This window comes from Pollachius pollachius, assembly GCF_949987615.1.
Source record: "Pollachius pollachius genome assembly, chromosome: 20".
Lineage (NCBI taxonomy): Eukaryota > Metazoa > Chordata > Actinopteri > Gadiformes > Gadidae > Pollachius > Pollachius pollachius.
Genome location: NC_136953.1, coordinates 7414375 through 7438994, shown reverse-complemented (window position 1 = coordinate 7438994; position 24620 = coordinate 7414375). Strand labels below are relative to the sequence as shown.

Sequence of the window (24620 nt, the reverse complement as noted above, 5' to 3'; positions counted from 1 at the left end):
GAACGGACTCAACAGCTGTGGCTCCCGAACTAAGATCCACGTGACTTCGATTATCCGGAACGGCCGGTCGAAGCACTCACTCAATAAATAAACTAATAACACTTAAGAAATAGTGCAGACAACAAGTCTGAACGTGTTACAAGCTCAACATCAGTAGTTACAATAATAATAATGTACGAATAAGGTACAAATTAAGCACACCAATGGTTTAACAGAGAGCCGCGGGACAAGGCATAGGCTACATTTCACTTTAATTTTATTACAAAAACAAAAACAAAAACAGGATTTTAAGAATTAACAAGTAAAACAACCTACCTAGTCAATTTGGAAAAAAGGAGAGGAAGATGGGTGTATTGTGTTTGTGGTGTGTGTGATTATGTTTGTATGAAAGAATGTACAAACAATATATATATATTTATAAAAAAAAAAAAGAATCTGACATTGCAGAAAAAAACAACATTTGTTTCTGTCCCTATAGAAGAAAAGCAATATTTTTATTATTTATTTTCCCCCCAAACGGATAAAAATAAACAAAAAAAATTCAACCTTGACAACAGATTTGAGGGTGGAGATAGGAGGAAAGGCGGGGCGTTAAGGGTTTGGGCTGTCACTCCATCTCTTATAAAAAAGGTTGGCAGAGGACCTCTTAGCATTTCTACCACGAGGCGAGAACGACCGTGAACACAACCCCACGACGACACACGCACGCATTCAGACACGCACGACCCTGACACATGGAAGAGGGAGAAAAACGACAAAAAAAAAACCCACGAACGTTTGTGTGTCATTGTCTGCTGGTACTTTAACACGATACCATTTGAGCAACACAACACGACCTGTATCTACCTCTATGTACACATCCACTGTGTGTGTCTGTATGCATGTGTGTGTAGCACGGTTCAAACGGCTGAACGGGGTGTGGCGGTTTGTGGGCGTGACCATTGTTTTGGGTGTGTGTTTGTGTGATGACCATTGTTTTGTGTGTGTTCAGTGCCGCCGCTTCTTCTTGCTGGGTGGGGGGGGCGGGGGGCGGTTCTTCCTCTTCCCCTTGGTCGTGTCCTCCGCCTCCTCATAATGACTCTCTCTGTCAGCTGAGAGACACACACAAACAGGGGAGAGAGAGACAGACAGAGGGGGGAGAGAGACAGACAGAGGGGGGAGAGAGAGACAGACAGAGGGGAGAGAGAGAGACAGAGGGGAGAGAGAGAGACAGAGGGGAGAGAGAGAGAGAGAGAGACAGAGGGGAGAGAGAGAGAGAGAGAGACAGAGGGGAGAGAGAGAGAGAGAGACAGAGGGGGAGAGAGACAGACAGAGGGGAGAGAGAGACAGACAGAGGGGGGAGAGAGAGACAGACAGAGGGGGGAGAGAGAGACAGACAGAGGGGAGAGAGAGAGACAGAGGGGAGAGAGAGAGAGAGAGAGAGACAGAGGGGAGAGAGAGAGAGAGAGACAGAGGGGAGAGAGAGAGAGAGACAGAGGGGGGAGAGAGACAGACAGAGGGGGGAGAGAGACAGACAGAGGGGGGAGAGAGAGACAGACAGAGGGGGGAGAGAGAGACAGACAGAGGGGGGAGAGAGAGAAATACATAGGGTGGGAGAGACGGCAACATAGGGAGAAATCGAAAAGAGGAAGAAAGACAGGAGCCAGAAAAGACAGGAAGAGACAGATGAAGGGGGACATAAGGAGAGGGGATTAGATTCAATTCAGTAGATTCAAAGCCACAGTATGCTGGGAGGAGGGGGCAGGAGACACGTACCTTTCCTGGCCTCTTCTTCCAGCTCGTCCCAGTCCTTCCCACTCTCTTCTTCACTGCCCATCGAAGCACCGCTGTATTCTGGGGGAGAGACAGAGACCAGGGCACACACATGTTGAAAATGGGATCCAAACGTGGTTGTTGTTCATGTGTTTTTGGCTGAGACTCTTTGAACCAGAGGAAATCCAATGTGGGGTTGAAGACGCGTGCTTGCGTACCAGAGTCCTCCGTCTCAGAGTCGTAGTCTTCGTCGCTGTCCTCCCCTTCCTCCTCCTCCTCGTCGGCCGAGGGGTTGAACGTCTCGTCCTCCATCTCTGACTCAGAGTCCTCCTCCCCTCCGCTACCCTGTGGGGGGGGGGGGGATAATAAAAACATTCAGACTTCCACCCACCCACACACACAAAACTTTGAAGAACCCACACTTAAAATGATATTTATGCTGCTCTCCAGTCATAAGTGAAAAATCAAAGAGCAGTCAAAGTGTAGACTTCAATAACTGGCAACAGCGGTAGCTTCAACAGCGGTAGCTTCAATAGCTGGTTCAGTGTGTACCTCACTTTCAGGGTCCAGGAAGGACCAGCCGCCCTGCTCAAAGAAGCCCTCGGGGTCGTCGACGATGGTCTTCATGATCTTGGTCCAGTTCAGGGACTGCACCCCCTCGGTGTACTTGATGTCACACGAGCTGGCGAGGGAGGAAAACATTCATGCCTCGCCCCATTTGGTCAGACCATTGCATTGCCGCGTGAATCCTCTAGTTCAGCGGGTTCCCAACGTTTGGCTCGAGGTGTACCCCTCATTGGCCATGTAGACCTTTCATGGACCACCTCGTACGCAAACGGTAAACAACCGGATGAACAAACACGCCCGTGTCGGAGCAAAGAGCTCCAGTGCCCAATTTAGACATGATTATTACTGCATTAAGTGTGTGGGAAATAGTGGACGGTCAGCGATGCTGCTTCTGCTCCCAGTGTGTTTATTTAGCAAACACTAATTAACACAAAACACCATGGAAAAATAAATATGACGGAAAGCACAACCATTGACATTTGGGTCGTAATTCTACATTTACAAATATGGAAGGACTAGTATTGATTATTTAAAAATATATAATCAATATTGTCTATTTTAAGGATAAAGTCCAATGTACCACCAAACCCTTGCGTACCACCTGCACTACACTTGGGTACTAAAGGTGGAAAAACATGGCTTTAGTTTGTAGGGCTGGGTAAAAATATCGATTCATCAATGCACTGCAATTTATTTGTTCTCAATCCAATTTCGATTCAGATTTTTTTTGAAATCGATTATTTCCATTAAAAAAATAAAATTAAAAAAAAGCATACTAAGTCACTGTAATCTAGAAGCGAGTATGCCTAAATGCACATGCCCTTCTACATTTGTCCATGTTATGATTATTACTTTTATGCTGCAAGTTTAGCTCAGGAACAATACTATACAGGTGTATTCCCTTTATGCTAGTTAAAGTACAATGAAATGGTTAATTCATTTTGAAATGGTTTATTCTAAATAATATTTAGGTTTTTTTGTCATCTGCACGTATTATTGAATTGATATCGAAGCAATTGGATCAATATCAAATCGAAATCTAATCGATTCAAGACCTAAAGAATCGAATTGTGAGGTACCTGGCAATACCCAGCCCTATTAGTTTGCATGTTTTGTTCAAGCCCAAAACATAAATTATGCTTGTGAGAGTGCTTTTCATGCAAATGATAGCGCTAAACATGACAAGCAGCAGTGTATGTGCCCGCGTGCGCTCGTGTCTTACTTGAGCCACTCCTTGATGGGGTCGAGAGAGTTGACGGGCACAGCGTTGATCATGGTCACCTTCTTGTTGTAGTCCTTGTAGACAATGACCACGTCAAAGTTCTTCAGGTGGAACTGCACACGCTCAAAGTGGACCAGCTCCACCTCGTCCAGGGTCACCACGAAGGGGGGCTGTCGGAGAGAGGGTGGGGGGGGGTATTGAGCAGGACTACACTCCAAATATGATACAATACAGACCAGAAACGTCTCAAAAAAACCCCAATGCATGCAACATTCAAAGGGATGTTTAGACGTGTATCCAACAAACAGTAATGTGCAGGGCGTTTCTTTTTGCATCCATAATCTAAAATTACTAAAGTGTAGAAATTAAAATGTCAAAGCGCTAAGATTTATCTGGACATTTCTAAAACATGAAATTATTTATGACTCGTCAACCAATAGTCTGGATTAAATGCTTTTAATCGATGAATGGATATCTATGCCTCCTCATCATTATTCAGGAACATCTCGCTCTAGAATGACAACAGACATTTGGTATGTCTAACCCTAACCTTTAGGCTTGGAAACCAAAACCCTCGCCACCAAACCTCCTCATCAACCCTTCCATTTAAATGGGATGTGAATGAGGAACCCGGGGCCCACAGCGGTCACCTACCCATTCAGTGGTGTTGACCAGGGAGCTGGAGGTGGGCTGTAGTAAGCAGGTGCTCCTGTAGGGGGCGCCCTGGAAGCTGAAAACAAAACAAGGGTTTTTTTTTTTAATGCAATTTGCAAAATAAAATGTTTTGCCAACTACTAAAAGCTGTGGCAGAAAATGTTCAGTATCCTAAAAAGAAAAGTTCTTGTTAACCATGCACAAATTGATGAAATTCAATTGTAAAATACTATGTATTTGCCCATAGAATAAAAAAAAAATAACACAGTACTCAAACACTGCAACGATTGTGACTTGTATTTCAAAAGATTGAATACACAAGCAGCCAAACATCAAATTTGTGACATATTTTACAGGAATAAAACCATTAGGTTTCAGCTCCAACGGCCATCACCTTCATTCGGCGGGACAGAGGAGCGCACGCCTTGGAGGCCAAAGGCCAAAAGACTCACCCCAGGTCTCTGAAGGGGACCTCGAACTCCAGCTCCTCCTTGGTGAGCGTCTCCACCTTCTCGATGAAGTTCTTGAAGGCCGACTTGAGCTTGTGGCGCATCTCGCGCTCCATCTGCTCGGCGTAGAGGTCGTCACGGTCGTGCATGTGCTGGTGCTTGCCCAGGTCGGTGGTGATCTCGCCCACCTCCGTGTAGAACTGCACGTCCGTGTGCCGCTTCTTACCGAACATGATGGCGTTCTGGTGGGGGAGAGGATCGAACCAGAGACCAGTAAGAGAGAGGGAGAATGTGAGGTTCTGGCGGAGCCATCAGGAGGGTCCAGATACTTATTTTAGATCGCAGGCGATTGTTAAATGAACCACTGTGTCATCTCCTCAAACCATCTGCTTTATTGAATACGCATTTCTGCAGTAATGGTCTCCACCAGCTCTGAGTAAGGCACGGAAAGATATGTTCTATCATTTGACTTTTTCTCTGAATATTTACACTAATTTGGAAAACCTGGCGATGAGCCAACGCTTTAGATGAGGTATTCAGCCAGCCATGGTAGATCATCAACAAGACAAATGTACTTCACAAGCACTCATCTGCCCTCCTGATTTGGAACGGTAAGTGCTGTGTGTGTATTGAGCGCATATTTTGAGGCGAATCTTTGGGTTGGCGGTGGTTGTGACAGGTCATTTGATAGTTTGTCAAGCGTCAATATTTTCCTAGATAAAAATCGAGGCCTAGACAGTAGGGCATCATCATGGTTGGATTGACAACACACGCACACACCTTTAGGTGGAAGTGCAGCACTATGATCATCTCCCCGTCGCAGGGCTGGAAGATGGAGTGCTTGATGTTGTTGTAGAGGATGTCCACCTTGTCGCCTCGAACCGATGTGAAGCGGAAGCCTAGACACATGGGAGACATAACGCCGGTTAGCAAGATCCGCCGAAAACAAACCATCGCCAAACACTAAATGAACCCGAATTTGCCTCCGTTCTACAATTCAGTCCGACAGTTCTTAACAGAGCTCTCATCTTGTTGCCGCTGCTATCCCCCCCCGCCCCATCTCATCCATTACAGATCCTTTCCCTCCTTCCACCCATCCAGTCACCCTCCACCTACCCACCTAGCCCCAGCCAGCTCAGCCCACCCCCTCACCGTTGGTGTGGGCCTCCAGGGAGCCCTGCATCCTCTTCTGGGCGATGTTGGGCCGGATGTAGAGGTCCTTGAGCTTGGGGTTGCTGCGGTTCAGGTTGATGACCAAGGAGTCCTGCTTCACGATGCCCTCCTTCTCCTTCTCCTCTGCCTCCCGCATCTTGTAGCGCTTCTGCACCTCCTTGATGATGCGGAAGGCGTTCTGCAGGTTGGTGGAGGGCACCGACGGGTCTCCGGGCGCCTTCAGGTTGGACGCCCGGTACGTGCTGGAGGACGGGGGAGGGGGTCAGCACACGCTGGAGGATAATGTGGACCTTTGGATGTCTAGGTCCCGATTTTGAGTTTGGGATTCTTTTTCGATTGAATTGTGGACGCTATGCCATGATTTCAAAATTGCTGGTTCCGATTTTTTATATTTGGACTGACAATCATAATAACCTTCAATCAAGTTTAAATATGGAAACTATGTTTAGAACATTGTCGCCACGTATTTTGTGCTACAATTGAAATTTAGAAGCTGAAAGTCATCGATCATCCTTGATGGACACTTGGTGTGGCGACAGGGGCCACTTCCTGCCAGGACGTACATTTCTTTGACGAAGGTGGCGTCGGGGTTTGGGAAGATGTTGCCCTCGTGGCGCCCCAGGGAGCTTCCGGGGACGTAGAAGTTGATCCTCAGGTAGGTATAGTCCCCCTCCACCGACATACTGATGTTCTGAGGAGACAGTAGGGACACAGGTTCGATACCCTACTCTGGAACCGGCCGAGGGACCCGGTAGGAGCAGTGGCTGCACACCGGTGAGGCTTGAGGCGAGGCCAAGTGTGCCGTGCCATTACATAGAGCAGCCGAGTAAAAACTATTTAAAAAGTGGATCCGGTTTAATATAATGACTACCATTTATGTTCGTTTCATTGCTTAAATAATCCACATGACGCAAGTTGTTGCTGAAATTGAGTACATATTTGACAGATAATATCCGACTTGTTTTTAAGAGCTTGTATCCTGGATGTGATGCAGACTCAACCAAGGTGGCCGTACCTTGATGGTGGCGATGTGGAAGGGCGTAGCGATGCCGAAGACGGGCATGACGACCGTCTCGTACTTCTTGTCGATAAAGATCTTCATGTCTCGGATGTCCTTTTCTCGAGGCATCTGGGAACCGTTCTTGTACGATATGTTGGATTTGCGGGCCCTGGGCGGCGTCAGGTAGGAGAGGGAGGCACGGGAAGAGATCAACGTTACATATTGTTGTTAAAGCAGCTTCTAGCCCAGGGGACTTACATGTTAGGCTGAGAGCAGGCAAAGCACTCCGTTTATACTGGAGTAGCTACAGGTAATGTAGTGATATGTAATAAAATAAAAGAGTTGCAATTTATTTAAAAATCAGTGCGCGTTAGATGACTAAAGTAAACTAATGCAATCTTAATTACCAGACAGTAATTGCTCCCTCGTTCCCAGAGGCGTGTAATTAATGATCCGTTAATGAGTGTCGGGAGGGTTCATGAAGTGAAATCAAATCCCTCAGAGCAACGACAGTTTCTGATTGACTCATTAAGGGAGGATAGTTACTTGACCACTACTCACTCATAACTTTTTTTACAAGTGTGCCAAGTTTTTCTTCCTCTACTCTGGTCTTATGGTACAAATCGCTTCAGTTATGTAAGACATCTATTCAAATGAGCACGGTGTGTCTGGGAAGCAACATTTGAATGGAGGTAAATTTGGTCACTTCATGGGGTTTGTTACAACATGCCAATGACACCAGTGGGCGTCCATTGTACACTGGTGATTTGAATAGACAATGAAGGCTAAACCAGGCATATTTCCACACTCTAAAAATAGTCACAGGGACTCCATGCAAAGTCCCAGGCCGGAATCCGGTTCCTAGCACGCAACTCACTTCTGAATTTGCTGCTCTCCCTTCTGTTCCGTCAGACGACGCTTGGCCTCCTCGTTCACCTGATTGGCCAGTTCCTTTTGATGAGCCCGCCTCTTTTCTTCTGCCGTCATCTCATTCTAAACCAATAGGAAGAGAGTCACCACCACACCGCCAATGAATAGGCAGCCAGATGAACCACCAAAGTGGTTCAACCTCGAAGCTTCAAATGAGTACGCTAGTGACACCTAGTGGTGAAGGAAATTATGATGAAAGAAAGTTTTCTGTGAACCCAGCCCAAAATGTGATGTCTGCTTCGTACAACATCAAAACATTTGGGAATTAAAGTCACTTCAGTGATACGCGTGAGGGTGCTGTTCATAAATATCTCCCGAGCTCATGGTAGAAAATAAAGCATTTGGCAAAGATTTTTAGTCATCCCGGGCAATAAAGAATGTCTTATCAACTACAGTAGCCGACTAATAATTGTAATAATAAAACTGCATGATGACTGAGAATGAGTGTCATCAATTCAATAGCAATTAAAAAGATCTTGGAACTGGGTAGTGTCTTATTTTTGTAAATGATGTGCCAATTGTGAACCCATTTTGCCGAACAGCCCGAGATTAAGCCTCGAACGTCACACGCTACGTCATTCCTCCTGTGAATCCCACTACTCCTCATTTCTCCTGTGAATCCTACTACTCGGTACGGAGCATCGCTGGGGGGGAGGGGCCGAGGTCCTCGACACACGCCCCGACGCAAACCATAACAGAGCTACCACACACACACACTTGACAACAAAGGTTTTCTACCTTAAGCAGCTTTGAACACGCCAACGAAAAAGCAATTATATATTTGAAAAATAAATTCTAAAAACACTTTCTAAAAAATACTCAGTGGGCTTGGTTGGAGTAGTCAAACTGATTTTTTGTGAGGAGAGACTCACGAAATAGTTACGCTAGTCAATCCTTGTGAAGTTGATAACTAAAAGGAGTACCCTGGTTCTGTCTGCCAGCAGGGCGGCGCTGCGAGCCCCCTTGCCCAGCAGCTCCTCCGCATCGTCAGCGTCTTCCTCGTCATCCTCCTCATCGTCGTTCTAGACACAACAAACATAACAGTGATCATCTTCCAGCTCAAACACAGGTCAGTCGCGGAGTACTGAGGACAGGTGAAGCGACACGTTGGCCTTTCGGTCAAAGGCCATATAGAGCTCGTACGTCCAGCTGAACTGGACCACTGACCCACCTTGAGGAAGATGCCCACGTTCTTGATCTTCTTCTTGACCGGCGTGAGCACCGTGGCTGCCTCCTCCTGTCAGGGTCAGCAGAACATCTTACCACAGCGCACTCCCAGCAAACATCAGACGCCACGCTTGGGTTCGAAAAAGGCCCCCCCCGTGTTTGAGACCAGGTGTGTGGGCGTCATGTCATCATAAGCCATTTCAGAAGCAAGCAAAGTGAGAGCCTCCACGTGGATGTAGTTTAATGAGAAGCCCACCAGCTTACCCAGTGGACTGAACCGACTGGTCAGCGGAGCCATAATTCATATATTGTTGGGGGCGCACACCCACTTGTGATGATACTTGATGAGCAGCTACAGTAATTGGCTTGAAATGGCTAATCAATGTCACAGCTGGTGGCAAGATAAGCACTCCAGCAAGACTTTCCAGTGGGCCTTACTCCCTCTAGTGGCGAGTGGTTGTAACTTGCCTCGTTGATCTGAACACTGTCTCCGACGAAGAGGGCGTACTTCTTCTGCTCCTCCTTCTTGCCCTCCTTGTTGACAAGGTCTGCCAGGCCCAGACTGATGCTCAGCACCATGCCTAAACATAAATCAAAAGGACATGGTGTCCTGCTGAAAACAAACCTGCACACTTGGGTGAAATCAATCCCTCACAGTTGCAAATCACGAGTAAAGGCCGCGTTAGGACCACACACACACACACACACACACACACACACACACACACACACACACACACACACACACACACACACACACACACACACACACACACACACACACACGCCAAGGTAACGGACCTTTCTTCAGCTTGTACTGGTTCTTGGCGTTCAGCACCAGGGAGCCCTCTCGGAACTCGATGCCCATGGCAAACCTGGGAGAGAAATATGAAATATATAAGACACATTATTTAAACCTTATACACTGGTGAAGGTGTTAACAAGTAGGGGTGGGACTCTCTTGGCACCTCACGATTTGATTCCGAGGTCAACGGTTCGATTCTAAAACGATTATCAATCATAAGAATAAGAACTTGTTCGTCGTTCTTGTGTCGGCCTGTGAGTTTGCGTGCATGCTATGCGTACGCTGAATCGCAATCGCGTCACGACAAATCAGATTGGCCAATACACATTGAAGAGAAATTAAATAATTTTAAAACTACTGAAATTATCCCTCTGTCGAACAGGATGTTACAGGAGGCGAACAAATTAAAAATATATATATATTTTTTTTTTATTCTGATTATTAACTTATCTGAAATGAGACGGAATCGTTCTACACAGAATCGCGATGCATCGAAGAATCGATTCTTTTTCCCACCCCTAGTAATAAGTGTCGGGTGTGTGTGAGTGCGTGTGCGCTGGCATGTTACCCGAGGTTCTTAGTGAGCTTTGAGACTAGGTCTGGCTTCTCCTTCTTGACGTACTCCAGGACCGCGTTGTATGCGTCGCTGATCTTGCACCCTGGACATACACCGTAGAGACAGTCTGATTAGGGTCATCGTTTGCTACTCCAACCTGTCGTTTGTTGGGTCAATTAACTCAGCTGTGAAGCGTGTGTGTGCAGTTTGTGTTCTGGGTGAAGAACTCGGTAGGTGACGGGTCACACACACACAGTACCTTGATTATCCTGTCTCCTTATAAAGTGTGACACAGCAACACACACACACACACACACACACACACACACACGCGTCGCCGGGGGCTCACCGTGCTTAAGCTCTTTGAGCAGCTCCTCCTCCACCTGCAGCAGGAAGTTGTAGTTGTCCTGCATTTCCTGGGGGGGATCCACCATGAGGGTACGGACCAAGTTGGAGCAGTAGGATTTGTAGCGGATGCCCATCGCGCACGTGATGGCACCAAAGTGCATGTGGTTCTTGTCACTGGAGGGGCGACGGAGAGGGCGGGGTTAGAGACCACATGACCACAGGGGGGGCGGGTGACTGGCTCATGTGCCGCACAGAAACAAACGGCTAAAAATACTACCGCAACTATCGGGTTGTACTTCAATCACTCATTGTCGAAGCGACTTGCAGTGAATCCAGAAACAGCTCATTAAAAAGGAAGCAGTCGGGGTTAGAACGACACCCAGAGGATATTGGGGAACAACCCCTAGAACCTTTCAGCCGGGGGGCCATGCACAATAACCAACAGATTATCTAGGCTATACCAAAACGTTATAGTGTGTCGACCAACCACAAAAGTACATGAATCTACAAGCACATTCAGATACACTTACCAACGATTTTGTCGAAGCAAGTGCTTCTGAAAAATGTACGGCTAGTTTCACAAGCGATTGAAAAACATACAGCATGCGTCTAATGCATCGTTCTGCTGTGACACACAAATCTCCCACCGAGATGAACGAAGCACATCCCCTCTCGCTTCTTACCTGACGACGCTGAACTTGAGGCTGTAGTTTCCTCCGCTCTGGATGATGGGGGGGTAACACATCTCCACCGTTGAGGGGTCCGCTCCGCCCAGGAACTTCTTCTCCTCGATGGCCTTTTCCACCGACTCCGCTAGCTTGCTGTGCCGCACTTTCTGCAACCAAAGCGACCACACGTGTTGTATAAAACCTGCACTATGTGGGTTTCCCCATTGGCAGCCTCTAGTGGCCAGAGCTGTAGACTACAGTCAGCTTTTCCAAGACTCATGTCATTAACTCAGAAACCGAGGTAACTGCATTCTCTCAGCATATCTTCCAATCATGTAACCCGGGAATGTTTTAACATTAGCGCATTAAAAGAAAAAAATATATATATATATTGTCCATGTTTTCCCCAACATCCCACGCAACGAAGCTAGCATCAAAACAAAAGGAAATAAATCTATTGCAAACTAGTACCTAGCCGTCGCTCAACCCACCTGTTGACCCTTCAACCAAGCAGACCCCTCCCTCCCCATCAGGCTCCTCCCCCTCACCTCGTCAGCATCCACAATCTCCATGACGCGCTCCTTGAAGAACTTGGAGTACACCTCACTCGTGATGGTCGCCGCCTTCTTCATCAGCGCCAGCTCTCCGTCCTCCTTGACCGCCATGGTGTACGCCACCACCGCACTGACGTCCACCTGGAGGGGGTCACAGGGCCGTGTCTCAACAGGCGGGCCGGGACCCCCCCCCCAACAAGGGGGTCACCAGGTACGCATATGGGGGGCAAGCTCATCGAGTTATACAATTGTGTGGTTGAAAAGCAACCATTGTCTCCTTGATTTTGAATCCATCCAATCATCAAATGACTTTAGCTGCGTGAGCCAATAAATAATTGGGGTCGGGGGGGGTCATCAGCCTAAGAATGTCATTTAAATAGCTGATCGGCAAAGGCCCAAGTGTTGCAACAATCATTATTTTTTAATATCTGGTAACAAAGGGCCTTGAATTTGATTTCAAGACAAATCAAGACTTTCCAAGGCCGTTTCTGACGCCGAACCGGTTGACGGGGGTGTTTCCTATTTTCTGAAGGACCTGCATGCCTAAGTCTTTTCAAAGCCCTGTGAAGGGTAGAGGGGCTCTCCTACCATCCCCAGGCCCTCGGCGGTGATGGTGTCGTTCCAGCTCTTCATGTACTCCCCGGGGAACTTGTCCTTGCTGAACACCCCAACCGTCTTGCCCTCCTTGCTTCCCTTAATGGCCTCCATCATCTTGTCAAAGTTGGCCTTGTTGCTCTCGTTCTGAAAACACGGAGAAGGCAAACATTCAGGATAACAGAAAAGGCACGCCTGCTGTGGTTCAAGGTGACAGTTGAGTTAGTTTATTGATTTGATCATGCTTATCGTTCTTTGTTTTTAAAGATAGCTATTGGTCCATTCATGTACAGCAACATTATCCTTGGCTGGGTATATTCATTTCGGACCCATTTGTAATATTAAAAAGGTTTGAGGTTGCTCTGTGTTATGATTTTGGGTCAAACGGTTACACTGAGAGGTTTATCTGTGCATCATATATCTTTCTTAAGAAATATGGATATGTTTGGTAAAACGTAGAAATGTTGAAACTTTCTACGACAAAACCACCTTCAACAAAGTTTGATAACACCATTGCCCCTGAAGCGCTTCAACGCCGTTACCTTCTCCCGGGTGAGCAACGTGATGGGCGGGACGCCGTTGGCGTTCTCGTTTCCCTTGGTTACGGCCACCTGCTTGAGGAACTCCACCTTCTTCTTACTGGCAAGGAAGAGGATCTTGGTGTCGCAGAAAACCATGATGGTGTCCGTCAGCTCGTAGCCAAAAAGCCACGTCTGCAGTGATAGAAAAATCCCACATTATGCATGGCTAGCCATCTAATCATGCTTGGCAACATACTGCATTACACAATACTGTGCTTAGAACAAGTGCTTAAAAAGGGAAACAAGTTATATGACATTGTATTTATATGCAATGGTTGATAAGTGTATTTTATAGTTTTGGTGCCAAACTGCAATACAAACTAAATAACAAGGGAAACCATAAAATAAATAAGCGAAAAATAACAAAATCGCGACATGGTCAAATGAATTTATGCAAAATGAACAGTTTACGAAATCTAAAAGTTGCACACAAAGGATGATTTGAGAGGCATTGGGGTCCACAGATGTGCAAGAACAGATCCAACCAGCACTCTTTTAAACAATTGTAAATAGTGGGGGGAATGAATGAACAGGTCACCTGTGATATAATAGATTCACATACTATAACATTACCTGTAAAGCCGTGGACTTGGCGTACACGATCTCCTCGTCGACCCCGACGGAGACCACCACAGCATCCACTTTTCCAAATTCATCTTCACCTTTCTGTGACGACAAAAGATTTTTGTAAAATAAACGACGACTTCTTTCCTTAAAAGCGGAGGTTACATTTAACTGAAGAAAGCATTGTAGTATCCATGTCCCATGGGGCTATAGTAGCAGATAGCGAGATGTGGCCTGCTGAGACAGGAACACTAGTGATAAAGTTTAGAGAACCGGTAGACCGGTCAGCAGGTGATGCTGGGGTTTATTCCTGAAGTTTCACTAACGCATCTTTTTACCATCACCACCACACCGACAGCCACACAGTTTTATTCAGAATCCGGATTAAAACAGCGAGGCACTCATTGAAAGCTGGCGCCAGCATGGTGTATAATTGCTAATTAGCAATCGTGCTAACACTGTGGGACTGTTATACTACTTAGCACATCAAAACAATCATACATACAGAAAATATAACATGGCTGTGCGACTAGCGTCAACGTATTTATGTATATACATCTGTGTTCTACCATGTACTAAATGGAGTTGGGGGTTTCAACGTCGTTAGCTAGCCTATTAGCATATAATAAACAGGCTGAAAGGCTAGCGGACGCTAGCAGGCTAGTTGGATGAGAAAGAGAGATGCTGAAGGCAGCTAGCTCATGTTAGCATGTTAGCCTTGGCGTCTGGCATGCCGTTTGGGCATATCGCTATGAAAATGGTTAACGGCGACGTGTGAGACCCAGCTCAAACCCGTGTCATTGAGTTTTGAACACCATGCAGTTGAGCTGCCTGCAGGCCTCCAGGTGTGATACTGGAGGAGATACAAGCAGGACACCCTGCTCAGGCTCTACACAAAGTGCTAGCAGACGGCTACCTCCAGATCACTCTCTCCGGGAACTCCAAACTACCATCAAACGTTGTGATTAAAAGCCCCACAACACACCATGATCCATATTTCCCCGACAATACCTTCCAGTTGCCGTACAGCCGCTTGATCCGGCGGTAGTATGCGTCCTTGTCCAAGTTTACCGCCATGGCGAGTCTGCTCTTCTGCTCCTTCAAACTCCAGCTCCCGGCTTCGCAGTGGGAGGCCGGACGAGTGTCAACTCTGTCTCAGTGTCCACGCCTCGCCAACGAGACCTACCAGCCTCACTTCTACTACAACCACTGCTAGATCCCCTTACCCCCCTTATAAAGACCCGCACCCCCGCTACTATGCAACAAATAACTAAACGGTCGCCGATATCAAATCCTTTAGTATATGAATAACCAGTTAGTTATGGCTCCTACTAAAACCGGCTCTGGATGAAAGATGGTATTTTTTATTCCCAGTGCATTGATAGTACACTTGTTTCCACCTCCACGCCGTTGTACACACACAGCAATCGGGTATAATCAATTCGTCTGTAGTGTGTGCCCCTCATTCTCTCTATCCCTCCCCCTTCCCGTCCTCGCTCTACATATCAGCCCGCGTATCTGCATCAATCCGTGGCAATGCTTTTTCTTATGAAACGGTGCATGTTTATATTTTTTAGCTGTAGGATCATTTATGTTTGAACTCCTTACATGCTTTGCATTGGTTGATTCGGAACATTGCGGTTTATGGAGATGTGAAAATGCATTTGCACTGTATCGCGCTTTCTTCTTGTTATGCCCATGTGATGATTTCATGTTTTTGTTGCATAAGGGCGCACAACAGCGCCGCCTATCTTGTTGACCACGCTGCATTTTCCCGCCACTGTAGACTTTCCCGCCATCGTCATCGGTTCAAAACATCGGTGGGTCTACGCGTCAACCTTGCGACAAATGATGTAGATGACGCGGCCTCTAACCGACAACAGGCCACAGTCTCAACAGCACTATAAAATGTATTCAATGAATGACTCTTACTAGATGTATATTAAAACATAAATCTTTTATTTCACCATTAAAACATAGCTGTTAACAAATGTTTATCTTTACGTCTTATTTAGACCTCATAGTCATAAATCATTTATCCCCAAAATATTCTCCTCAAACCAGACACACACGGAACCATATTAAGATAAAATGGGCAGAAAACGGTTGGATTTGGTAGGTATCCGAGAAAGAAAATCTACAAATCAAAGTATAATTTTAAAATGCCATTGCAACTTCAAGGGACATCTACAGGTACAAGTTAAAACACATTTAGCATCTTTATCACAGTGTGAATAATATTGCTAAACTCCATGTTATTTATTCATTAACATTTTGTATTTAATTTATTTTAAAATGTGTTTGCCCCAGCTGCTTCACATGTAGGTCTAGTCATTTAGCAGACACTTATATCCGAACCGACTTAAAATTGAAGCATTAAATTCCGAATTATTAAGACAAACTCATACATCGCTATGGGTACCAAAACTTTTGAATTACCAATCAATGATTTAACATAAATCACCTTCAGAATTTGACCAGATCAATACTTCCAAATCGTAACTAGCATCCATTAAAGCCACAAAAATCATGGAAGTCCCCCATCACCCACTCATTAAAAACAACACATCAATATAAAATATTATTAAGACTGTTCATGATTTAAAATGCAACGTATTCAACATCTTTCTTCTTTGCTTTTCTTGGTCAGGCGACTTGAGTGAAGACCGATCGTGTCCTCTCCATTAATTGTGTTGTTCTCATCTTTTACTTATATATATTTTTTTCCCACCTTTAGAAATCAATTAACTCACTCATTCACTCACTCACCCATTCGTTTATCCTATGAGCTACCATTCGACCAAGGTCACGTTGTATACACAAATCATTATCAGGCCATTCTTAAAAAAAACAAACAAAAAAATGTATGTGAGAAGAAGGTTTCAATCATGTGATCTGAAGTTCCATAAAAGAAGTTCAAGTCCACCATCTTGAGCCTTCTTGACCTAACATTTTAGAATAATCAAGCAACCAGTTGTTGTTATTCTAATTATAATAATGGTGAAGAAGAACCAGATTGGGCCCTTGGTGAAAAGAGGAAACCCTCCCTATTGCTGAAACGGTCCCCATGTCAGAAAAAACCTGTAGTGGTCAGTGAGCATATTATAAAAAACAATGCAACCTGGTTTGTAGACCGGTAATTCATAAAGTGTCCATCATTGCTCCTCTGGTTTTAAATAAGTGTTTTCCTACTATGTCACCGTCGTGGAGTTCTGCCCTCGGATGGCACACCATGCCATGAAAACATCTCTGTAGAAGGAGGAACACACACATACACACAGAGACACACACACACACACAATGTGTTCATACTTAAAACCTTTGTGAAGACACACAACTTTTTGACTACATTACCCAGCAAGCATTGAGCATTTAGCAGCCAAAGAAAGTTTGTGGTTTTCAACTGCCATGTTCAACAGATTTAAAGACAAAATAGATGTAATAACGTCCGACTACAATGAAACAATGATATCAATAGTGTAGTTTGTATTGTAGCAGTGTATTATCGTTTTCAGCTCCTTTTTCTACTAAGAAATCATTACAAAACTGACCAAGTTAGTGAACCTGACCTAAATGTCAGGTCCAAATTGTTCCAAAGAATAATACATGTGAATGCGAGAGAGATGCGTGTGTGCATGTGCGTACCTGCAGTGCGTTGCTACACACTCATTGCTGCAGTACTCTTTGTCCCAGTCCTGGCTCTCCACCGCTGGGTTAACACACCCTACGCGCACGCACATACTGGTGCTGGTGGCCGGCGCGACCCTTGACCCCGGGGTCACACTCACCTCTACCTCCATCTGGCGGGAAACCATAAGGCACTGCGTCACTCAGGAAGGAGTGCTACAGACATACATGATGAACTATCAGTGACAACATAAGGCACTGCGTCACTCAGGAAGGAGTGCTACAGACATACACGATGAACTATCAGTGACAACATAAGGCACTGCGTCACTCAGGAAGGAGTGCTACAGACATACACGATGAACTATCAGTGACAACATAAGGCACTGCGTCACTCAGGAAGGAGTGCTACAGACATACATGATGAACTATCAGTGACAACATAAGGCACTCCGTCACTCAGGAAGAAGTGTTACAGAAGTACATGAACTATCAGTGACAACTTTCCTTAACTACAAAGTCATAAGGTCTCGAGGGAAAACCAAAGGAGAAAATGAGAAGTTATCTGAAGGAATGTTAGAATGCTACTCAAATAAGATAAGGAATGAGGAACTGAGTGTGATTGATACGAGAACAGAACTTTGAGATGAAACTTAGTGAGATGAGAACGAATAACCTTTTTGTGAGAACAGTACACTTTGATTGGAGTATAGTATACTTTTATATGAGAACAAGTATACTTTAATTGGAGTATAGTATACTTAGATATCAGAACAAGTATACTATGATTTGAGTATTATATTCTTTGATATGAGAACAAGTATACGTTGGAGTATTATATTCTTTGATATGAGAACAAGTATACATTGATGGAGTATAGTATACTTTGATATGGGAACAAGTATTCTTTGGTTGGAATATAGTATACTTTGATATGATAAAAAAGTATACTCTGATTGGAGTATTATATTCTTTGATATGAGAACAAGTTTACTTTGATATGGGAACAAGTATTCTTTGATTGGAGTATAGTATACTTTGATATGATAAAAAAAGTATACTTTGATTGGAGTATAGTATACTTTTATATGAGAACAAGTATACTTTGGAGTATTTTATACTTTGATATGAAAACAAGTATACTTTGATTGGAGTATAGTATATTTTGATATGAGAACAAGTATACTTTGGAGTATTATATACTTTGATATGAAAACAAGTATACTTTGATTGGATAATAGTATACTTAGATATGAGAGGATTATACTTTGATATGAGAATGTGAATGAGTATACTATGATAAAATGATGATCTATTATGTAAAAATCATCTCCAGGTCTGCGGTACAGAAGGACCTCCGGTCCTACCTCTCCCTCCGCCTCCTCCCCGCCCAAAACCATGGCAGCGGCGGCAGACTGCTCCATCTCCCCCACATCTCCCAGTAAGGCGGTCGCCCCCGACAACGACGCCGTCGTGACGACGCCCCCGACCTGCAGCGTCGCCGGGACGATCTTGATCTGCAGGGGAGGGGGCGGAGCCATGCTACCCCCGGTGGTGGGCGCAACCTGAGGCTTAGCCTGCAAGGGGGGCGGGGCCTGGCTGTGGACCATCTGCTGGAGGCGGGGCGGGGGCGGGGCTATGCCGTGCATGGGCTGCAGCGGAGGCGGTTGCCGGGGGGGCGCGGCCATGGCCGTTACCGTGACGCCCCCGGAGGGCGAGGGCGAGCGCTTGATGATGATCTTAGTGATAGCCGGGGGGGGGCTGGGGGCCGGAGGCTTGATGACGCCGGTGCGGGAGCGCGTGGACATCTGGGGGAGGTCCAGGATGATGTTGGAGGTGCAGATGTTGGTGATGGTGTTCTCCTCGGGGTTGTAGGGCTGCACCCTGCTGGGGCGGGACGAGGAGGAGGAGGAGGAGGGGGTGATGGGGGGAGGAGAGGGGGGGGATGGGGAGGAGTCGTCCAGCACCTCGATTGGAGCCTGGGGGGGGGGGGGGGGGGAGAACAGGGAGTCACTTCACCAGACGTTTTTATACTAAAAGGACTCATAGTGAATCCAGATCATTAAAAAAGATGAACCTTCTGGCTGACTGTGTGTGTGCGTGCGTGTGTGTGTGTGTGTGTTACCTGGGAGACGTGTCCGGCCCGGTAAGCTCCAAGGGCTCTCAGGTACTCCCTCTTGGCTGCATCGTTCTTCCTCTTGTACACCTGGACAGGTGAGATGAGGGGGGGGGGGCTTAGTCAGAACACACCTGTCCTAAAGAGTTCTCATAATATTCTGGTGCAGCTCAGGTTGTGAAATCTAGAGCCCAACCTTCTATAGAGTACCTAGCTTATGTTTGTTCAAGTTTTTTTGTTAACTTAAGAAGAAAAAGTACTGTAAATGACAGTGACAAGTCAAACAATATGTTAATGTTCTGACAATTAGTTGTTCGGGTTATTTTAGCATCAAAAATGAATTTAATAACTTGGATCCAACGTGAATATGAATACCACACAGGAGAAAACCTTTATTTGTTATCACCGCCAATCGTCTAGAACAAAAACACCAATAAAACAAACTCGACAGAAACGTGCTATCGGCGCGTCGGCCATCTTGAGCCCTAGCTCCGCCCACCTGCTTCTGCTCCTCCCCCAGGCTGTCCCACATGGACGCCACGATGCGGGACACCTCTCCGAAGGCGGCGCTGGGGTTCTGGCCCTTGATGGCCGCCTGCGTGTCCCTGAAGAACAGGGCGTAGGCCGACACCGGCTTCACCGGCTCGTTGGGGTCCTTCTTCTTCCTCCCCTTCTTACCCCCCCCTCCTCCCCCTGCTGCTGCCCTGCGCCCCCGGGCCGGGGAGGAGGTGCTGGAGGAGGTGGCGCTGGAGAAGGACGAGGAGGGGAAGGGCGAGTCGGGCACGGAGGGGTCCAGGGAGATGGCACCCTGGGGGCCGGAGGGGGAGGCCGAGGAGTCCACCAGGACACTCTGCACAGGAGAAGATTAACGGAACGTGAGCGGCGTCTCTGGTTGGTGTTTTAGGATAACCTTTGCAACTTTTAATAATATATTTACATCTTTTACGTGGGCAAAAACTTTAATATTCGACCGACGCTTTACTACGATTACGTAACAATTCCATATTATCATGGCAATGGACACCGTCCAAAATGGCAGACTAACCCGGCTGAAATCGTCCATGTCGTCGTCCTGTAGCGAGCTGGTGGGCGACGCCGCCGGAGACAGGCGGTTGTCGGGGGACTGAGACTCCTCCAACATGGCCCCGCCCACCAGGCCCAGCCCAAGCTGAGCGCTGAGCTCTGATTGGTCAATGGTGGTGAGCTGATTGGTGGCCAGCAGGGCTTGGCCCATGTCGCCGAGGGGAACGTCGATGGTCATTGGAGAGGCGCTGCTGAACTGGGAGCCAATGGGATGGCCCAGGTCCTTCAAAAAGAGAATTGAGTTGGGTTGTGGAACTGGCTTTTAGTTTCTCTTCATGTTCACACACTTAATTTAACTGCTAGTAATCATTCGGCCATCCCACTGAGTGTTATTTCTCAGGATCTTTTCCTTTTCACAACTGGGTTCACTTTTCTTTTTGTCTCAAATGTATCTTTGTATTCACTGATATTTCACCTAAAATAGTTGACTATATATTGTTAATTTCAATTTCAAAATATCGATATTTCTTGTTAGTTTACTTCAATTTACTGTATTGTATACAATCGCCATAATCAATAAAGTTTGATTGACGGACGGAACCTCACCATGCCCAAAGAAGACCCCAGCAGGGCGCCCCCCCCCGGCTGGCTGATCCCCCCCAAACTCAGGTGCTCCAGACCCTGGGAGGGGGTGTTGACGTAGGCGGAGGCGAAGGAGGGGTCGTCGCCGCCCACCACCGCGTTGCCGGGGACGACCACCCCGTCGTCGGGAGACGGGTCTCCGAAGTGGGAGACCCCGTGGTGGGAGGAGGAGAGGGCAGAGTCGGGGTCGAGGGGGATGGAGGGGATCTCAAACTCCTCATCGCCCAGACTGGGGGTGTGGAACGTCTAGGAGGGAGAGAGATAGAGAGAGATTATTGACAGGCGGAAGTAGTTTATACTTTGAGTGTATTCACGGCTTGGCCGGGTGGGACTCAAACCCACAACCACGGCCTTCCTGAAATTGCTATTTTACCGACAGAAATTTTGCTGCCATTACTGACTTCCTTTCTTGCAATACCACAACTCAACTTATGCTGCTACTTCGAACATAGTAGACTCTTAAATTGTGTTTGTTGTGCACTTCAATGTTTACTTTAAGTGTTAGGAAATGTCTTATCTGTTGTGCCTGTGCGCTTTATCTGTTCATTGAGGGATAGTGAGAGACTTTATTGTTATTCACAATAAAGCTGACTTTGGCTTTGCCTTTGTAATGCCACGCAGAGGACAGAGAGACGCACCTCTGAGGAGGAGAGGAAGGGGTGGCTGGAGCCCGATATGGTGAGGTAGCTGTTGCTGGCTCCAGGGAACTGAAACATCAAGACAACCATTTAACAACACAGAATTAGCATGCGTTTTAGCAAGTGGCATTTTAGCTTTAATAACTTAAAAAGATAAACACTGGGCTCTGTTGACTGTTCTTGGGTCTTCAGAAGAGGCAGCTTAAGAGTTGAGGACCATATCTAAATACTGCAGCTGTTTGTGTGGTATGTTTTGACATTTTAAAGTTATCAGCAAATACAGTAATAGATTGTTTAGGGGTTTAAAAGGCATGACTACAATCTATACGAGCGACAACACGCAAAGAAACGTCCGCACATATTTAATGAATCTGATTCAGGTCCAGCAGCTTGCGGTGTTCAAACAAGCCAAGAACACATGTCGGAACCAGTTTATTCGCAGGCTCAGCATAGTAAAGTGCATCAACAATTTTTTTTTTACGTTTGCATAACTGTCAGTAGGCTATGCAACGTAAAATGTAAATACTGTAAGTTATGGAGCTAAATGCAGCCATGCATTGAAGCAAAGCCTTAATTTGTACACATCCCAGAGCACGAATGATAAGTGAAGATGAGTGAAGATATGGTCTGCCAAAATGGTCAACTTCGAATCTTCCTTCCTATGCCCGGTGGGTCACCTTGCCGACAGAGTCAAATCCATTGAAAGCCTGCGGGTCCAGAAACTCCGTATCGACATGCTGTCCCGTCTCGTCCGTCAAATCCGAATAAAAATTGAGGTCCATAGTGAGTCGGCCTTCATGTGAAATATCTTCGAAGCCACGGGGCGCAATGTGTTAATAGTCTCCACTGTCCAAAAAAAAAAATTTGTGACACACCACCAAAACAATGCCCTGACAGCAAGAACCCTCCTCTCTTCAAAGCCAACCCTGAACAGTGGACAAGGTTTACGGAACGGATGCTGTGGCTTGCGTGCCACTAGGCAAATGAACACATGCCGCCGACAACACCCAAAAATAACCACCGTGTCGGCTTGCTGTGGAGCTAACGTGGCTATCCGAAGTGCTGACTGTCCTACTAGTGGGGTTAGTCGGCGTGTGTTTGACGCAAGGCTGCGGTACTAGTTTACAACCCCGCCTGGATCCGTCCCGGTCGGGGTCTGCTGCCGCCCGCAGGGACAACCACCACGACACCCCCACACTGCTGAGCCGGAGAGACGACCAACCACCACGGAGGTGAGCGGGGGATTCCGGGCTTTGAAGGCTGCTATATGACTCCAGAAAATAAACACGTCCCCGATTTTCCGTTCCTGGTGCCTGATCCGTGATCCATGGCTCTGGATCCACTGAGCAGCCTGCTCAGTGGCCCAGGCTACTCAGTGGATCCAGAGCTATCGATCGCATCAAGGTTCAGGATTTGGATTATAAAGCGTAGAAAGAGGTTGGGTTGATTTTAAAGGTTGGCCAAAGAAACTGTCATTCTTGATTTTGTTAAATAAAAATGTGTAAGTGTAGCTATGTATGTAAAGCTTCTATATCTAATGAACCAACCAAGTTCCTCTCTAGTACCACAAACTGTTCAATGAATACATGGGCCATGAATCAGGGGGAGGGGGAGTTATTCATGATTGATTGATTGTCATTGATAAGAGGGGGTTTGATATACAGCTGGAAAGGTAAATCATTGTATGTTTGGAGGAGATCAAGAAAAAATCAGATGGTCGGTGTCGACCCATCATTGTGTTGGTGACAATCAAAGGTTATGCTGGTCGGTAGGTGATCACATACGCAGATCGGGTGATACGCTATCTACTCTCCGTCTTACCTCCATTGTCACCCCGAATGTGTTTTTTGATCCCACTTAGTGAACTTCGCCCGGATTGTATTTCCTCAAAACATCACTTCACAACATGGCACCTACGTCGGGACTGTGCGACGTGCGTGAGTGGAAATGACATCATCACGTCCGGGACACGTTTACGTTCCAAATAACGACAACAAGGAAGTAGACGATTTGATGAATGAAATAATACTTCTGAAGCGGTGATTTATTTCAAAATGGGTTTATTTGCTTCCGTATATTTCAAGCACCGTCATATTCCTATTTTATATTAATGTCATTAAAAATGATAAAAGTTCGGATTTTTCTTTATGTACAAGCCGTCAACTAAACAACAAAACAAAAATCAATGCCAAGCGAACAAGACACAAATGATACAAAATAAAATAAAACAAACATCCCTACACATAACTAAGAGTTGGAGATGTAAAATCACGTTCTTGAGCGTGCGCACACCGTGTCAAAACCCATCCCTTTGTGACATCACAAGTGGCATGTAGGCTGGGCAGATCAACTCCAACCTGGCCGGTCGAGACAGTCCACCAATCCTGTCACAAAAGGGGGCGATTTTTGGCTCGTCAATGCGCCACCTGGTGGTTAAACAGGGGCCTTTTAATTGGTTAGTGGATAGCAGGAAAACGCGTCGTGGTGGAGAACTGCCCACGGACCACTGTGTCGGGACAAACTATTAGATTGAGGAGATGGCAGCAGGCCATAGCGCCAAATACACCCACACACGAATTACACATTAATAACATCCAGACACACACACACACACACACACACACACACACACACACACACACACACACACACACACACACACACACACACACACACACACAATACTGTAGTTCCCCTGTTTCCAGGTGAATCTGGAGTCACATCCAAATCAACATCCATATGACAAACAAAATTGGACCCCACACGTGGCCAAAATACACTTAAGGGAGCTATGGTGAACTAGCTCCTTTGCAACACTTTCCATAATACAGTCCGTGGAGAGATGATGATTTGGCAACTTATTAAAAGTAGTGTAATTGTATAGGAATCTTCCATGTGGGTTCAAACCATTTAAAACGTTCAAAAGCAGTAATGTACAGTGGTGGGTGGGAAGAGGAGAAAGGTTCGAGAGGCGGAGTTGAGGGGTGAGG

General features: G+C 46.2%; 3 protein-coding genes across 5 annotated transcripts in view; all 3 read right to left on the bottom strand.

The window, feature by feature from the left end:
- Nucleotides 1-239: 239 nt before the first annotated feature.
- Nucleotides 240-14957, bottom strand: supt16h (SPT16 homolog, facilitates chromatin remodeling subunit). The gene is made up of 24 exons (XM_079758340.1): nucleotides 14596-14957; nucleotides 13594-13686; nucleotides 12982-13152; nucleotides 12434-12586; nucleotides 11840-11986; nucleotides 11307-11458; nucleotides 10625-10797; nucleotides 10288-10378; nucleotides 9716-9789; nucleotides 9383-9495; nucleotides 8919-8984; nucleotides 8671-8769; nucleotides 7695-7810; nucleotides 6833-6986; nucleotides 6381-6508; nucleotides 5797-6059; nucleotides 5425-5543; nucleotides 4648-4886; nucleotides 4196-4271; nucleotides 3542-3711; nucleotides 2305-2434; nucleotides 1971-2097; nucleotides 1756-1833; nucleotides 240-1091 (listed from the first exon to the last, which is right to left on the bottom strand). The coding sequence occupies exons 1-24, from the start codon at nucleotides 14659-14661 to the stop codon at nucleotides 988-990; spliced, it is 3102 nt and encodes a 1033-aa protein (XP_079614466.1). The 5' UTR covers nucleotides 14662-14957; the 3' UTR covers nucleotides 240-987.
- Nucleotides 14958-15522: 565 nt separating this feature from the next.
- tox4b (TOX high mobility group box family member 4 b) lies at nucleotides 15523-23671 on the bottom strand. 2 transcript variants are annotated; one of them, XM_079758345.1, is made up of 9 exons: nucleotides 23452-23671; nucleotides 21631-21699; nucleotides 20957-21238; nucleotides 20373-20633; nucleotides 19827-20177; nucleotides 19337-19417; nucleotides 18579-19190; nucleotides 17230-17384; nucleotides 15523-16833 (listed from the first exon to the last, which is right to left on the bottom strand). In XM_079758345.1, the coding sequence occupies exons 1-9, from the start codon at nucleotides 23455-23457 to the stop codon at nucleotides 16776-16778; spliced, it is 1875 nt and encodes a 624-aa protein (XP_079614471.1). In that variant the 5' UTR covers nucleotides 23458-23671; the 3' UTR covers nucleotides 15523-16775. The 2 variants fall into 2 exon arrangements, with proteins under 2 accessions (XP_079614471.1, XP_079614470.1); XM_079758344.1 differs by lacking the exon at nucleotides 23452-23671 and adding an exon at nucleotides 22308-22945.
- A 14-nt stretch (nucleotides 23672-23685) lies between these two features.
- slc12a6 (solute carrier family 12 member 6) overlaps nucleotides 23686-24620 on the bottom strand; it is a 29332-nt gene continuing 28397 nt past the window's right edge. For both annotated transcript variants that reach the window (XM_079758339.1, XM_079758338.1), the window contains one exon: nucleotides 23686-24620. This exon is cut by the window's right edge and continues 892 nt beyond it. The gene's annotated coding sequence lies outside the window, so the exon portion shown is untranslated.